Raw genomic sequence first — 16975 nt, 5'->3', positions numbered from 1 at the left:
ATAGGACACACAGCACAATACTGCAACGTGTAAGTTCACCCTGAAAATTTTTGTTTTTTTGGTCTCTGTTTGGGACTATGATGCAGTTTGGCTGAAGTCCAGGCTAGAAGATCATTATTTCCCTTCAGTACTCTGTTGGGGGTAAGGGAAATCAAACCCCTTTGGGCACCAAAATAATTATAGCCAGTAGAACCAGTGTTATTCGCCCTTCATGATCTGCCTCAACTTAGGAGAACAGTGCACACAATCGCACTTTCATGTAAAACCCATCTGTGGGCAATGCAATCAGGACTCTCACTGTCTCTCCTAGGAGTCCTGTCAGGATTTACTCAAAAATTCTCCTCCAAATCACATAGACCTTTGTATTACAGAGCTCAGCTTCTCTCCCTCAATGATATCCTACTCTAAGCTAGGGCACTATAAATCACCTGACAGGTTCACTTTAAATACATTAATTCTGGTTTTAATCAATACCATAATGGCTGCTGGATAATGTGATGTGATTACGGCCCCTTGAATTGTGATGTTCTTGATCTTGAACAAATGCAGCTTCTCATTATGATAAACATTTATTGAGACATATTTTGAAGTAAAAATCCAAAAACACCTTAATGGACCCTCATACAGCCATACCCATGACAAAATTCAAAAACACCTTAAAAGAGCCTCATACAGCCATGCCCATGAAAAAAAAAAAAAATACCTCAAAAGGAGCTTTATACAGCTATGTCCATAAAAAAAGCACATTATAGGAGCCTTATACAGCCACATTCCATGAAAAAAATCCAAAAACACATTAAGCAAACCTTATGCACACATGTCCGTGAACAAAAATCCAAAAACACATTAAAAAAGCTTCATACAAACATGTCCATGAAAAAAATAAAAAAAGGCCCTACCAGACTTGCTCATTTGGGGTTGAATAATTCGACAATATCTAGTCAAAACAGCCAAAAAGTCTTGACATTTCTTACCATTTTTGGTTCTGTTAAATACTTCTGAAATACTTGTATTTTATGACTTTTTCTATGCTGTGAAATGAGAATTCCTTTGTGAATTTCTTGTCTTGTTTCTATGCCAACCCTTTCTAGTATCAAGATAAAGTTTCACACTTCCAAGCTGGAGATGACATTTATCTTTTTTCTGGCTGAATCCTGACCCATAATGGGATTGATTAGATCTCAGTTCAATTTTAGACTGAGAATTGAACTTACATAACAGAACACACCTATGGTACATCCAAGTGGTTACATTACATGCACTTCTTGAAAGAATGGAAAATCACATTAAAAAACATTTTATCAGGTAAAGAATATATTTGTTGAAAGCAGAACTTACCAGATTTCCAACATTGAGCACCCTATTAAATTCATCAGTTATCGGATAATGTTCCATTGCCATAAATAATGTATTTAAAACAATGCAGATCGTAATTGTGAGGTCAACAAATGGGTCCATGACTATTATATTGAGTACATTCTTTATTTTCAGCCATACGTCACAGCAGTCCCAGATCAAATATGTGTTGGCAAATTTGTTCCAACATGGTGGGCATTTTTGTCTGGATTCCTCCAACTCTGCAGAAGGCATAAAAATCAAAACGTTACATTAAAATGTTCCTTTTTAGGCTACTTTCACACTAGCGTTCTGCTGTCCGCTCGTGAGCTCCGTTTGAAGGGGCTCACGAGCGGAGCAGAACGCTTCCGTCCAGCCCTGATGCAGTCTGAATGGATGCGGATCCGCTCAGACTGCATCAGTCTGGCGGCATTCAGCCTCCGCTCCGCTCGCCTCCGCACGGCCAGGCGGACAGCTGAACGCTGCTTGCAGCGTTCGGGTGTCCGCCTGGCCGTGCGGAGGCGTGCGGATCCGTCCAGACTTACAATGTAAGTCAATGGGAACGGATCCGCTTGAAGATGACACCATATGGCTCAATCTTCAAGCGGATCCGTCCCCCAGGCTACTTTCGCACTTAGAAATTTTTCTAAGTTATTAATGCAGACGGATCCGTACTGAACGGAGCCTCCGTCTGCATTAATATGATCGGATCCGTTCAGAACGGATCCGATCAAGCGCAAGTGTGAAAGTAGCCTTAGATGATGCATTTGTTAAACTGCCCAGCTCAAAAGAAGGAGCTGGTACCAAGAAATAACTTTGTATTCATCACTTACTAAATCAAGACATAGATACAGGGATAAATCGCAAATGCAGACAGGGGTGTAGCTCTAGTGGCTGCAGGGGTAGGAGTCACACTTGGTGCCTGAGGGTGCCTAAAAACAACTCTGTCACATAAGCACACACCAGTATTATAAAAGTTATGCTACTGCCAAGATAAGTAGACCGCCACTTCTTAAAGGGGTTGTGCATGTTTATCTTCTGAAAATAGCTGAGCCTGCTTACTCAGAGGGAACAACCCCTTTAAATTGATGTGCCAAGTTTGAAAGGTATCCTCTATCCATGGGATGGAGGATAACTAACTGATCACTGGGGACCCTTTCCCCTCCATTAATTCTCTACAGGACTGTAAGAATTCACCATGCAATGTACCAGGCTTTCTCTGGCATTCCCACAGAGGGGGAAAAGGGACCCTCATTCTCGAGATCGGCAGGGTCCCAGCAGACCCCCACTAATCGGTTATCCTCTGGATAAGGGATAGATAACCAGCAAACTCAGCACAGCCCCTTTAATAAAAAGAATAATTTTTCAATTCACCAATCCGCTGCTGCTGCTGTACTGATGCTTAACCGGTTCCCGATTGTCACCACTATTTGGTCCCAGCTTGGCTCACAGGAAATGATTGGTGATGAATGCTCAGCCAATCATTGGCTTAAGTGGGTCACCACTGTGACCAGTGATTGGCTGAGCAAGCATCTTTTGCTCTTTCCTGTGAGTCAAGCCAGACCCAGGAAGCGGGGACCAATGGGGTATGGCTAAAAACCACAACAAGGATCAGTGAGGTGAATAATGCTTCTTTGTTTTAATCTATTCTGAACCCATATGTATAAAAATGCAGCCTTGCCAGACAACCCCTTCACAGGGGTTGACCCAACTGGACAAACCCCACTCAACATCAAGTCACTTCAATGATCACTATCACATGATCTCTATTTAAATGAATACAATGACAACCTTATAATACATGGTGATGTAGAACAGACCAGGGTGGGAGCTTCTCCCTTCTGTGACATTCCATTTTTAAAAGAGGGAGGTCTGGTCAGTGGTCAATGATCATTATGACATACATATGCCTAAAAGGGTTGCTCACCCCTGGGTACCTTTTGTGCAAACCCCCCAGCATGGCCAGACCCACGGTGGAATTCACATTTACTTGTTTCCTGCCACTGGCTCCATTGTCCCCCCTCAGGCCCTGAATGTTTCGGGTCTACCCACGTCAACATCCAGTTTAATGCAGGCCACTTTACCACTGTAGCCAATGACTGTCCGCCGCTGTTATGTGACACCAATACATCACATGAATTCTTACAGTCCTATAGAGAATTAATGGAGGGGAAACGAGCATGCTCGACCTGGCACTCCATCAGATCGGAGCAAGGGAACCCCATTCTCAGGCTTTAATGGGGTCCCAACGGTTGGATCCCCAGTGATCAGTTAGTTATCCTCCATCCCATGGATACCTTGCAAACTTGGCACATCAATTGCTGCATTCTCAAGTGCTGCATTTATAAGTGCATCTGAGATATTCAGGAGACTAACTTAGACTAACTTAGAGCTTTTCAACTGTAGCAGAACTTCAGCTGTGTTTTTGGTGTATACTCAGACACTGTGCTTCAAAACAGGTAAGGAATTTGTTCTTGCTATTGTCTGATTGCAAATGAGCATAGGTGATTAAGGTGTTAAATTTGTTGTTGGGGGAGGAGCTTTTGTGGGAGTGTGTGTATATATAGCAACATAGCATTATAGCAACATAGCATTAGCTTGCCTAATTATAGCTTGCTGCATTCTCAAGTGCTGCATTTATAAGTACATCTGAGATATTCAGGAGATAATCTGGAGGTGGATACAATCTAAAAAAGTAAGATTTGTTTGTTTAAAATCTTTCCCCTCTTTAAAATGGCAGACCTGGTTCTGTGCAGGTTCCACTCTTCGGAGGTTTGGATGCTGTCTGATCTGTAGACAGCTCTCCATAATGCAGCAGGAAATTGCATTTTTGAAATCTGAGATTTGTAAATTAACTGTTAAACAAACTCAGGCTGGGAATGTTGCAATGCCACTGCCACAGAGGCCCCCTAGAAATGGAAGATGGGTTACTGCAGGTTCTGGTAGACTGAGAGTTGTTGATAGAAGACATGTCCCACAGTCTGTGGCTCTCCATAATTCATTTGCAGCACTTTCAGAGCGCAAGAGCAACATGGAGGATGGCTCAGGCACAGTGGGTGAGGAACAATCATCTCCCATGCCTAAAGTATGCAAGACTGCAGCCAAAAACAAAAAGGATAAGGTGAGGACTGATAGTAAGCAGCTGTTGGTGGGCGATTTTATCATAACAGGTGTAAAGTTTGAGGAAAATGGTTTTGTGAGATGTCTCCCTGGTGCTACCGCTAGCAGGGATAGACGACGTATCCTTAATATTGATAGGCAAGCTGTCATGGTCTTACCTGCTTGCTGCTCTCCTTCGTTTGACATGTGCTGGCGGCCATCTTGGGTCCTGGGTTTCTTGTAGCCTTCCACCCTGCGGCTCCTCCTTCCCCTGGGAGGAGCTGGATGCCTAGCTCATATATATAGGAGGTCTGTGGCTTCAGTTCCTTGCTTGGTCCTCTTGTGTTCACATGCTTCTAAGACTGCTGCTGCTTCTGGTTCCTGATCCTGGCTTCGTCTGACTACCCTGCTGGTTCCTGATCCTGGCTTCGTCTGACTACCCTGCTGGTTCCTGATCCTGGCTTCGTCTGACTACCCTGCTGGTTCCTGATCCTGGCTTCGTCTGACTACCCTTCTGGTTCCTGACCTCTGGCTTCGCAAAGACTCTGCTCGGTTTCACCATCCGTTTGGACTTTTGCTTTACAGCTTTATTTTCAATAAAGCCTTCTTATTTTCACTTATCTCTTGTTGTACGTCTGGTTCATGGTTCCGTGACATTAGGACCAAGCCATGAATTCTGACGGTACAGGGCCATCCTCGCTACCCACGCTGGTTGCCAGACTTGATCAGCAGGATCACCTGTTGGGTCGGTTCGCTGTGGCGTTGCAAACCCTGCTTGAACGCACGGCTCATTTCGCTCCCGTTGCCGATGGGTCGGTTGTCGCTCCTGGGCTCGCTCCTACTGCCGCTCCGGTTGTTGCGCCAGAGTCTACCCCGACACCTGTTGTTGCGCCTGCGGTGTTTCGGGGTATGACCGGTTCTGCCCCTCTTCCACAGCGCTTTGGGGGAGAGCCAACTCAGTGCCGAGGTTTCCTTAACCAGGTGGGCATTTATTTCGAGTTGCTGCCACATGCCTTTCCTACTGAGAGATCAAAGGTGGGCTTCTTGATCTCGCTGCTCTCGGACAAAGCCTTGGCCTGGGCCAGCCCTTTATGGGAGAACAACAATCCGGTGGTTGCCGAGTTTTCCGGTTTTGTTGCTTCTCTTCGGAAGGTATTCGATGTGCCGGCTCGTGCTGCCTCTGCTGCGAAGCTCCTTATGTCCATCAGACAGGGTTCACGATCCGTAGCTGAATACGCCATTGAGTTTCGTACCCTGGCAGCAGAGGTGGGCTGGAATAATGAGGCTCTGGTCGCTGCTTTCTCTCATGGTCTCTCGGATGCCTTGAAGGATGAGGTTGCAGCTAAGGACCTACCAGTTGAGCTCGAGTCTCTTATTTCTTTCCTGATTTTGATTGACACCAGACTCAGGGAGAGACCTTCCTTTAAGGAGAACCTGCGGAGGTCTTCTAACAGATTGGTGCCTACGTTTGCTGTCCCACCCGTGCCTCCCTCTCCTCCCACGCCTCCTGGGGATGACTTGTCTGGGGGTGAACCCATGCAGCTGGGGTTTGCTCGCCTGTCCGAGGGGGAGAGGGCACTCCGGAGACGCGAGGGCCGATGCATGTACTGTGGTCTCGGTGGGCATTTTCGGTTGGCATGTCCGAACCGTCCGGGAAACGCTCGTACCCTGAGATCCTGTCGGGGGCAGATCTTGGGTGGAGTCTCCTCGTCCCCGGTTTCCCGTGTTGACAAACCACTGATTACTGTTGTCCTCTCCTGGGTCGGGGGCTCGGTGACAACCCAGGCGTTGGTGGACTCTGGTGCTGGTGGTTTGTTCATTGATAGTGTGTTCGCTGCCGCCAATTCCATTCCTCTGCAGGCTCGAGGTTCCCCACTGGCTCTTGAGGCGATAGACGGCAGACCCCTTCTGCCGCCACACGTGACTCATGAGACCCTTCCAGTGGGGATAGCCATTGGTGCCGTTCACAGAGAGTCGGTCTGCCTCCAGGTTATTTCGTCTCCACACTACTCGGTGGTCTTGGGGTACCCCTGGCTCCAGAAGCATAATCCGACTTTCGATTGGAGATCGGTCAAGATCCTCTCGTGGTCACCGCAGTGTGGGGCTAGTTGCATCCATGGGTCTGTCAAGTTGCTGTGTACTTCCTCGGACTCTCTGTTGCCTCCTGAATACGAGGAGTACCGGGATGTATTCGATAAGGTGCGCGCGGTTGCCCTACCTCCGCACCGCCCATACGATTGTGCCATAGAGTTACAATCTGGTGCCGTTCCTCCTCGTGGCAAAGTCTATCCACTGTCGGTAGCGGAGAATGAGGCCATGGAGGAGTACGTGAGGGAGGCGCTTTCACGCGGACACATTCGCAAATCTTCGTCCCCGGCAGGGGCTGGATTTTTCTTTGTGAAAAAGAAGGGCGGTGAGTTGAGGCCTTGCATCGATTACAGGGGTCTCAATCGCATCACGATCAAGAACGCTTACCCGATACCCTTGATTTCCGAGCTGTTCGATCGCCTTAAAGGGGCCACGGTCTTTACCAAACTCGACCTGAGGGCGGCATATAACCTGGTAAGGATCAAGGCGGGCGATGAGTGGAAGACCGCGTTTAACACCAGGACCGGTCATTACGAATCCTTGGTTATGCCCTTTGGGTTGTGCAATGCGCCCGCAGTCTTTCAGGAATTCATCAACGATGTTTTCCGTGACCTGTTGCAGCAGTGTGTGGTAGTCTATTTGGATGACATCTTGGTATATTCTGAATCCATGGAGGCCCACATTCTGGATGTCAGACGAGTGTTGCAACGGTTACGAGAGAACAAGCTGTTCGGTAAGCTTGAGAAATGCGAATTTCACCGATCCCAGGTAACCTTCTTAGGTTACATCATTTCCGCTGAGGGGTTCTCCATGGATCCTGAGAAGGTTTCGGCTGTCTTACAGTGGCCCCAGCCCAGTGGTCTTCGTTCCCTGCAGCGCTTTTTGGGCTTCGCCAATTATTATCGGAAGTTCATCAGGGACTTTTCCATGCTGGCCAAGCCTCTCACGGATCTGACCAGGAAGGGCAGTAATTCCCAGGTCTGGCCGCTCGAGGCCATCCGAGCTTTTGAGGCCCTAAAGTCCGCCTTTGTGTCGGCTCCGATTCTGTCGCATCCCAACCCTGGGTTGCCCTTTGTCCTCGAGGTGGACGCGTCTGAGACGGGAGTAGGCGCCCTTCTGTCTCAGCGTAGAACACCAGAGGGTCCTCTGCTTCCTTGTGGGTTTTACTCCCGGAAACTGTCTTCCGCGGAGTGCAACTATCAGATTGGTGACAGGGAGTTATTGGCCATCGTGCAGGCCCTTAAAGAATGGAGGCACTTGCTCGAGGGTTCGGTGGTTCCGGTTCTCATCCTGACGGACCACAAGAATCTGACCTACCTTTCTGAGGCCAAGAGATTGACACCACGTCAGGCCAGATGGGCTCTGTTCTTGTCACGTTTTAATTACGTGGTCTCCTACCTACCCGGTTCCAAGAACATCAGGGCGGATGCCTTATCACGGCAGTACTCCGAGCTGTCCAGGGAGGAGTCGATTCCGACTTCGGTCATACCTCCGAATCAGATCCTGGCCGCCATTCGCACCAGCCTGACCTCTCCCCTGGGTGAGCAGATTTTGGCGGCTCAATCTGGTGCTCCCTCTGGGAGACCCAACGGCAGATGTTTTGTGCCTGAGGAGTTGCGCACTCGGTTGTTGCGAACCTACCATAACTCCAAAACCGCGGGGCATCCTGGAAAGAATCAGCTGTCCTGGGCTGTTTCACGTCTGTTCTGGTGGCCTTCCCTACGTTCCGACATCGCCGCATATGTAGCGGCATGCTCCGTTTGTGCCCAGAGTAAGTCCCCTCGGCACCTTCCGTTGGGCCTTCTGCAACCCATAGCCACCGGGGAGCGCCCATGGTCACACCTGGGGATGGATTTCATTGTGGACCTCCCTGCATCCCGAGGCCATACGGTCATTCTCATGATTGTGGATCGGTTTTCCAAAATGTGCCACTGTGTTCCTCTCAAGAAGTTACCCTCTGCACAAGAGTTGGCCACGATTTTTGCCAGGGAGGTCTTCCGGTTGCACGGTTTGCCTAAGGAGATTGTGTCGGATCGGGGGAGTCAGTTTGTGTCCAGGTTCTGGCGCGCCTTTTGCTCCCAGTTGGGGATTCATCTCTCCTTCTCCTCGGCCTACCACCCTCAGTCCAATGGGGCCGCAGAACGATCCAATCAGGCCTTGGAGCAATTCCTTCGTTGCTATGTCTCCGATCACCAAGACAATTGGGTTGACCTCCTGCCTTGGGCTGAGTTTGCCAGGAACACGGCGGTGAACTCTTCCTCTGGGACGTCTCCCTTCATGGCCAATTATGGGTTCCAACCTGCCGTGTTACCGGAGGTATTCTCTCCCCAGGATATTCCGGCTGTGGAGGATCACCTTTCCGTCCTACGTGCTTCTTGGGTACAGATCCAGAAGTCCCTTGAGGTCTCTGCGCAGCGCCAGAGATTCCAGGCTGATCGCAGACGAGCGCCTGCTCCTTCCTACCAGGTCGGAGACCGTGTATGGTTGTCCACCCGCAACCTCAACCTTCGAGTGCCCACTCCCAAGCTGGCGCCTCGCTTTGTTGGTCCCTTCCGAGTGCTTCGCAGGGTAAACCCGGTAGCCTATGCCCTTGCGCTTCCTCCTGGCATGCGGATCTCCAACGTGTTTCATGTCTCCCTGTTGAAGCCACTGGTGTGTAATCGTTTCACTTCCTCGGTTCCTCGGCCTCGTCCGGTCCAAGTGGGCAATCGTGAGGAATATGAGGTGAGCAATATCCTGGACTCACGCCTGGTCCGCGGTCGGTTGCAGTTTTTGGTCCATTGGCGTGGTTATGGTCCAGAGGAGCGTTCCTGGGTTCCCTCCGCAGATGTCCATGCTCCTGCCTTGCTCCGAGCCTTCCACGCACGCTTCCCTCAGAAACCGTTTTGTGCTCCGCGGAGGAGGGGCCCTTGAGGGGGAGGTACTGTCATGGTCTTACCTGCTTGCTGCTCTCCTTCGTTTGACATGTGCTGGCGGCCATCTTGGGTCCTGGGTTTCTTGTAGCCTTCCACCCTGCGGCTCCTCCTTCCCCTGGGAGGAGCTGGATGCCTAGCTCATATATATAGGAGGTCTGTGGCTTCAGTTCCTTGCTTGGTCCTCTTGTGTTCACATGCTTCTAAGACTGCTGCTGCTTCTGGTTCCTGATCCTGGCTTCGTCTGACTACCCTGCTGGTTCCTGATCCTGGCTTCGTCTGACTACCCTGCTGGTTCCTGATCCTGGCTTCGTCTGACTACCCTGCTGGTTCCTGATCCTGGCTTCGTCTGACTACCCTTCTGGTTCCTGACCTCTGGCTTCGCAAAGACTCTGCTCGGTTTCACCATCCGTTTGGACTTTTGCTTTACAGCTTTATTTTCAATAAAGCCTTCTTATTTTCACTTATCTCTTGTTGTACGTCTGGTTCATGGTTCCGTGACACAAGCAAAGCAGGAAAGGGAGGTGGATGTTATTGTCCATCTTGGGACAAATGATCTGGCTTGCAATGAGGTTTCAAAGGTGAAGGAAGCTTTTCACACACTTCGAAATGATATACGGGCGATTGCATCAACTGTTTAATTCTCTGCAGTTTTGCCTGTGCATAACCTTCAGTATGACAGGAAGATGTGCATTAAGGAATTCAATGTATGGCTTGGTGAATGGTGTCTGAACTAAGGGTTTGGCTTTGTGTTTAATGTTAGCTCTTGTTGGAATGAAAAAGAACTGTACAAGAAAGATGGTTTGCATCTTTCTCTCAAGGTAACGAATGTCCTCAGTGAACAGTTCAAAGTATTTGCTAGGGAGCATTCAAACTAGGAAAGGGGGGAAAAAGTGTCATAATCCAGCAGTCCGACTGCCCCCCGGAACAATGCCAAAAGATGCCAGTAGCACATAGGTTAAGAAATTACAAGCTCAGAGTCTTGTCTACAAATGCTTGCAGTTTAGGGAATAAGATCAATGAACTTGAGTCTATAATGGCATCTGAGAATATAGATTTAGTGGCTGTTACTGAGACATGGTTCAATAGGAGTATAACAATAACAGGGTTCTCTCTATATAGGAAAGACAGAGAAGGCAAGAAAGGGGGAGGGGTGGCCCTGTATGTGAAAGATATTATCAAATCTAATTTAATACAAGTTGCAAGACCAATTTAGAGTCAGTTTGGGTTACCTTGCAGCTTGATAATTATAAGGTAACTCGTGTAGGTGTGATATATAGACCACCTAGCCAAGTCAAAGAATTAGATGATCTACTAGTTTAAGAAATAGCTAAAATGACATTGAAAGGGGAAGTTATCATTATGGGAGACTTTAATCTTCCTGATGTAAACTGGAAAACCTAAATAGCTAGTTCTGCCAGGAGTACAGATATTCTAAATTCCCTACTGGGATTATCTCTACAGCAAGTAGTTGAGGAGCCAACCCGGAAGGAGGCCATTTAAGATTTAGTATTGACAAATGGGAATTTGGTATCTGATATTATTGTAGGGGAAAGCTTGGGATCTAGTGATCACCAGTCAGTGTGGTTTACTATAAGTACCGTGACTGAGTCACATCACACAAAAACAAAAGTTTTACATTTTAGAAAAACTGACTTTTCTAAAATTAGATTAGTGGTATATGAGTCCCTATCAGATTAGAACAGTTTCAATGGAGTCCAGGAGAAATGGGACTACTTAAAAGTGGCACTATTGAAGGCAACAGATATTTGCATTTGGCTTGTCAGTAAAAGAAAAAAAAAGGAAGAGACCACTGTGGTACTCAGCAGAAGTGGCCAAAAGCATTAAAAACAAAAAGATAGCATTTAGGAATTATAAAGAAAATCTAAACGAGGATGACAGGCAAATTTATAGGATTAGGCAGAGAGAGGCAAAACAAGTTATAAGAGCTTCTAAAGCACAAGCAGAAGAGAAATTAGCTTGATAAGACATTCTTCAGATAGATAAATGAAAAAAGGAAACTAAAACAAGGAATTACCAAACTAAAAACAAAAGAAGGAAGGTATATGGAATAAGATAAAGAACTAGCTGACTGCCTCAATGAATACTTCTGTTCAGTTTTTACAAAGGAAAATTAAGGAAAAGGACCTCAGTTAGGAAGAAAGACTAATTCATCTTTTGATGCATGTGTCTTTACAGAGGAAGAGGTTCTAAGTCAGCTGTCTAAAATTAATACAAATAAGTCACAGGGGCCAGATGGGATACACCCAAAGCTATTAAAAGAGCTTAGCGATAAACTAACAAAACCATTAACAGATTTATTTAACCAATCACTGGTAACAGGAGTCGTCCCAGAAGATTGGAAATTAGCAAATGTTGTGCCCATTCACAAGAAAGGTAGTAGGGAGGAATCGGGCAACTATAGGCCAGTAAGCCGGACATCAATAGTGGGGAAATTAATGGAAACCATACTTAAGGAGAGGATTGTGGAACATCTAAAATCCCATGTATTGAAAGGTGAAAAACAGCATGGGTTTACTTCAGGGAGATCATGTCAAACTAATCTTATTGATTTTTTTGATTGGGTGACTAAAATAATAGATGGAGGAGGTGCAGTAGACATCGCTTATCTAGACTTTAGTAAGGCTTTTGATACTGTCCCACATAGAAGGCTTATCAATAAATTGTAGTCTTTGTGCTTGGACTCCCATATTGTTGAATGGATTAGGCAAAGGCTGAGGGACAGACAACAGAGGGTTGTAGTCAATGGAGTATATTCAGACCATGGTCTTGTTACCAGTGGGGTACCTCAGGGATCTGTTCTGAGACCCATATTATTTAATATCTTTATCAGTGAAATTGCAGAAGGCCTCGATGGTAAGATGTGTCTTTTTGCTGATGACAAAAAGATTTGTAACAGGGTTGATGTTCCTGGAGGGATACACCAAATGGAAAAGTATTTAGGAAAACTAGAGGAATGGTCAAACATCTGGCAACTAAACTTTTATGTTGATAAGTGCAAGATAATGCACCTGGGGCATAAAAACCCAAGAGCAGAATATAAAATCAGTGATACAGTCCTAACTTCAGTATCTGAGGAAAGGGATTTAGGGGTCATTATTTCAGAAGACTTAAAGGTAGGCAGACAATGTCATAGAGCAGCAGGAAATGCTAGCAGAATGCTTGGGTGTATAGGGAGAGGCATTACCAGTTGAAAGAGGGAGGTGCTCATGCCGCTCTACAGAGCACTAGTGAGACCTCATTTGGAGTATTGTGCTCAGTACTGGAGACCATATCTCCAGAAGGATATTGATACTTTGGAGAGAGTTCAGAGAAGAGCTACTAAACTGGTACATGGATTGCAGGATAAAACTTAACAGGAAAGATTAAAGGATTTTAACATGTATAGCTTGGAAGAAAGACGAGACAGAGGGGAGATGATAGAAACTTTTAAATACATAAAAGGGAATCAACAAGATAAAAGAGGAGAGAATATTTTGAAGAAGAAAAACTGCTACAAGAGGACATAGTTTTAAATTAGAGGGGCAAAGGTTTAAAAGTAATATCCTGGCACACTGACTCACGAGGAGCCTGTAGTTCTCATATCCAGAGAACAAGCTCTTTTTTCTGCAGAGTCATACCAGTGTGGAAGCAGGCAAATAGAGGCTTGGAGGACATCGGCTCTTGAAAACGCACGGAGCTGTGCCTAGAGCCACATAGACCGGAGGCAGAGATAACCAGAAGGCGAGCAGTCGGAGACACAGAGAACCAGAACCCCAGCAGTGACTTTAACATCAGTAACTACTGAACAGTGAGTAAAAGCGGGACGCCGCAACCAAATACTCACTACAACAGATTACTGCTTTCTTTGTCCTTTGAAATAATCGGAGACTTTTTCCCAACCTACTATCTATTCCCAAATTGGAATGAGACATTACTTATGAAACATCATCGCTGCTATCTTTTATTTCAACTGTACTATTAATTCCTTGTATTTATTGTATCAATTTTAGTCTAACGTTACTTCACGGTTTTTATACCTAATGTATTCATTTTTTGACTTTTAAATAAGCCCAGTGTAGTATATTGTGTATTATTTTATTTTATTTTATATTATTCACATCAAGCTTATTAATAAACTGTTTAAACTACTATATTGTCGTATGTTTCCACGTTTAGTGCGAGTGCCCAGTATATTGTTTTGTATTGTTCATTTGTTAAAGGAAGGGCGAATCCTTTATTACTGAGAGCACCTCCCTCTGTGGTTTCACTCACTCCTGTGCGTCTCATATTAGCTACTCAATATCAGGAAGTATTACTTTACTGAGAGAGTAGTGGATGCATGGAATAGCCTTCCTGAAGAAGTGGTAGCTGCAAATACAGTGAAGGGGTTTAAGCATGCATGGGATAGGCATAAGGCCATCCTTCATATAAGATAGGGCCAGGAGCTATTCATAGCATTCAGTATATTGGGCAGACTAGATGGGCCAAATGGTTTTTATCTGCCGACACATTCTATGTTTCTATGTTTCTATGACCCAATGACATGACGCATAGGTGACAATGCGGCCAGTGTTGAAGTGGTAAGACCCGATACCTGCAGCACCTGAGGGGGAGCAATGGAACCAGAACCCAGAGATGGGGTCAATAAGTATGATTCCCACCGTGGGTCTAGCCACGCAGGAGGGTCTGCAGAAAATGTCCCAGGGTGAACAACCTCTTTCATAGAGCATCTTGACTCGAGTTGAGGAGCTATACCCCAACCCATTTAAAACAGATTATACTGTATTCTGTATGTGCAAATACTATATTGGTGCAGTTCATGAAAACTCATTCATATCACACCAAAAATATGAAAGACCAATACTTTTCCCTGCATCGGACATTCTTTTGGGATAATAGAGATAAGGACCAACGAACAAGAACATTTTTTAACATGTCCCATAAACTTTTGAATGACGGAAACAGTTTTCAATGTCTGGAAGCTTCTAAGGCCAGTTGGCTAATGTTTACCAGCAAGCGACATGATCAGATGCATATCAAAGCTACAAAACTAAAAAACATGAGTTCTTAGAAAATGCAAGGTATGGTAAAGTGCAAATAGGTTTTGTATTTGTAAAATCTATCAATGTTCAATGGGCAGAAAGCTGGGATACTACCAACATCAAAACCATCACTTATTCTAAAATATGAGCTGTATGCAGAAAGTGACTGAGTTTTGTATGGCCAGCACTATAACATGCCTGGAGCATTCAAAATCTAGCTTCTCCATGTCTACACTGTGTAAGTTGATGTGAATGACAATGGGCTTCCATCAGCAGATTTTATAGACAAACAAAGCAGAGATGAAAATGTGATAAAAAAAAAAAAAAAGGGTGAAAACTTTCCTAGAAATGAAATAAACGGAGCAAAATATAGATGGTAAAGTGATAAAGAAAAGGAATTATGGAATGTGAAATTTAAACCAATGAGTTAAATATATGTGTTGTATAATAAGTGAAGGTGACAAATTTCACGACTCGATAAAGGAAATTTATGCCTGAGAAGGTGGTGATGGTGAATTCACAAAACGAGTTCAAGAGGGACCTTGATGTATTTATGGAGTGTAATAATATTACAGGTTATAGTTACTAGATTTCTGGAGAGGTTGTTAATTCAGGGAGTTATTCTGATTGCCTGACTGGAGTCGGAAAGGAATTTTTTTCCTCTAAAATGAAGAAAATTGGCTTCTACTTCACAGTTTTTTTGTCTTCCTCTGGATCAACTTGCAGGATAACAGGCTGAACTGGATGGATAGATGTCTATTTTCAGACTAAGGGCGCATTCACATGACCGTAGTGTTTTGCGGATCCCCAAAACACGGATACCGGCCCGTGTGCATTCCGCAATTGGCCGCAACTAATAGAAAATGCCTATTCTTGTCCGCATATTTTGCGGCCCCATTAAAATGGGTCCGCACGCATTCCGCAAAATTGCCGAATGGATGCGGACTCATTCAAATGGCCGTCTGAATGAGTTCTTAGAAACTATGGTACTATGTAATACTGTATCAGACACCTCTGGTGGCAGTTTATTTCGCATGTTAAAATTTAAAGGGGTATTCTGGTAATTTCAAGTTATCCCTTATCCAGAGGAAAGGGGATAACAATTAGATTGGTGGTGGTCCTAACACTAGGACTCCCTACTGATCACAAGAAGGGGATCCCCTTGCCCCACAGGGACCTCCAAATGAATGGAGCAGCAAGCTAAGAATACACACTGCCGTTCCATTAATCTATATGCTATCAGGTCCCATAGAGATGATTGGAGCAGCAGAGTGCCTGCCTAACCTGACACTCTGCTGATTTTGGAGGGCACTGCGGGCTACCGTACTCCGTTCTCCTGATTAGTCCCAGCGTTAGGACCCCACGGATCTAATAGTCATCACCCATCTTGTACATAGGGGATAACTTGAAATTACTAGAATATACTAGAATATACTTTTAACATACAATATCTGTTTCTGCGGTGCTGGGGGAGAGTTGGCACACCCTCAAACACATATAATCGATCGGTCCCTCCGAAATTGACTTTACTCTTATGTGCATGGGCTCCAAATTAATACAGAATTATTAAAATCCATGGTATAAACCAAAATCTCATAAAGAGCAGTGGATGCATTTGGTCATCCAACTATCATCCAATAAGACTTATATTTCAAAGGCAATGATTGAGACAATCAACTGACCGATTGCTCATATTTGTCTAACACCCAGGGAAATATGTTTGGTGTCCGCTGGCATAAATTTTGTCACCAGACAGAAAAATCATAACTGCAATGCCACACCAATTCCATGAACCAGAGTGGCGCTCTGTCTGAAAAACAAGCCAGACAATCCCTATAAGGGCGGGTTCACATCAGCGTTACGAATTCCGTTATTGTTTTCCATTATAACACGGTTATAATGGAAAATAAGGGAACTTGTAAAACCTACCTAACCTTTAGAGCCATTCCGCTTTGATCCGTCATAATGGAGGTCTATGGGCAAGCAGAATGGATCCGTCTGGTTTCCGTTATCCAGGATGTCCTGCATAATGGAAACCAGATGGCATAATGGAAAACAATAACGAAATTTGTAACATTGATGTGAACCCACCGTAATTTTAACTCACACACAACACCGATATAGTCACCATACGCGTAAATATAAAGTAGTATATTCAGAAAAATAGTACCTTCCATTGTGTTGGTGAGATTACTGGCTATACTCAGAGCCCGTTGTCTCAATATAGGATCTTCCAACAAGTCCATGGAAACATGATATGAGCTTAATCTTCTTTTCCTAAAATCATTATCTGTGTTTGTACCCTAAAAATAAAAATTCTAAGTTACTAGAGAAGATATTGGGGTCACATGAAGGGTGTCTTCTTGTAGTTGCATCATGCATCAAGCAATTTAACAGTGCTAATCTGCAATCTCAAATGAAAGTTATCAAATTATAATTGGCTTCTACGTCAGCAGCTGCGTTGCTTACCGCATGCACTAGCATTTGTCATTTCTC

The 16975-nt window shown here is 45.1% G+C and overlaps 1 protein-coding gene across 11 annotated transcripts in view; it reads right to left on the bottom strand.

Moving 5' to 3' along the window:
- LOC121009050 (sodium channel protein type 2 subunit alpha-like) overlaps positions 1–16975 on the bottom strand; it is a 190344-nt gene that overhangs the window by 91123 nt on the left and 82246 nt on the right. For all 11 annotated transcript variants that reach the window (XM_040441962.1, XM_040441961.1, XM_040441963.1 and 8 more), the window contains 2 exons: positions 16650–16782; positions 1339–1577 (listed from right to left, as the gene is read on the bottom strand). In XM_040441962.1, coding sequence (XP_040297896.1) covers positions 1339–1577; positions 16650–16782 — 372 coding nt within the window. The remainder of the gene's footprint in view (positions 1–1338; positions 1578–16649; positions 16783–16975) is intronic.

The sequence above is a fragment of the Bufo bufo genome, chromosome 7, assembly GCF_905171765.1.
Source record: "Bufo bufo chromosome 7, aBufBuf1.1, whole genome shotgun sequence".
NCBI classification, from domain to species: Eukaryota; Metazoa; Chordata; class Amphibia; order Anura; family Bufonidae; genus Bufo; species Bufo bufo.
This window is presented reverse-complemented; position numbering and strand designations above follow the sequence as displayed.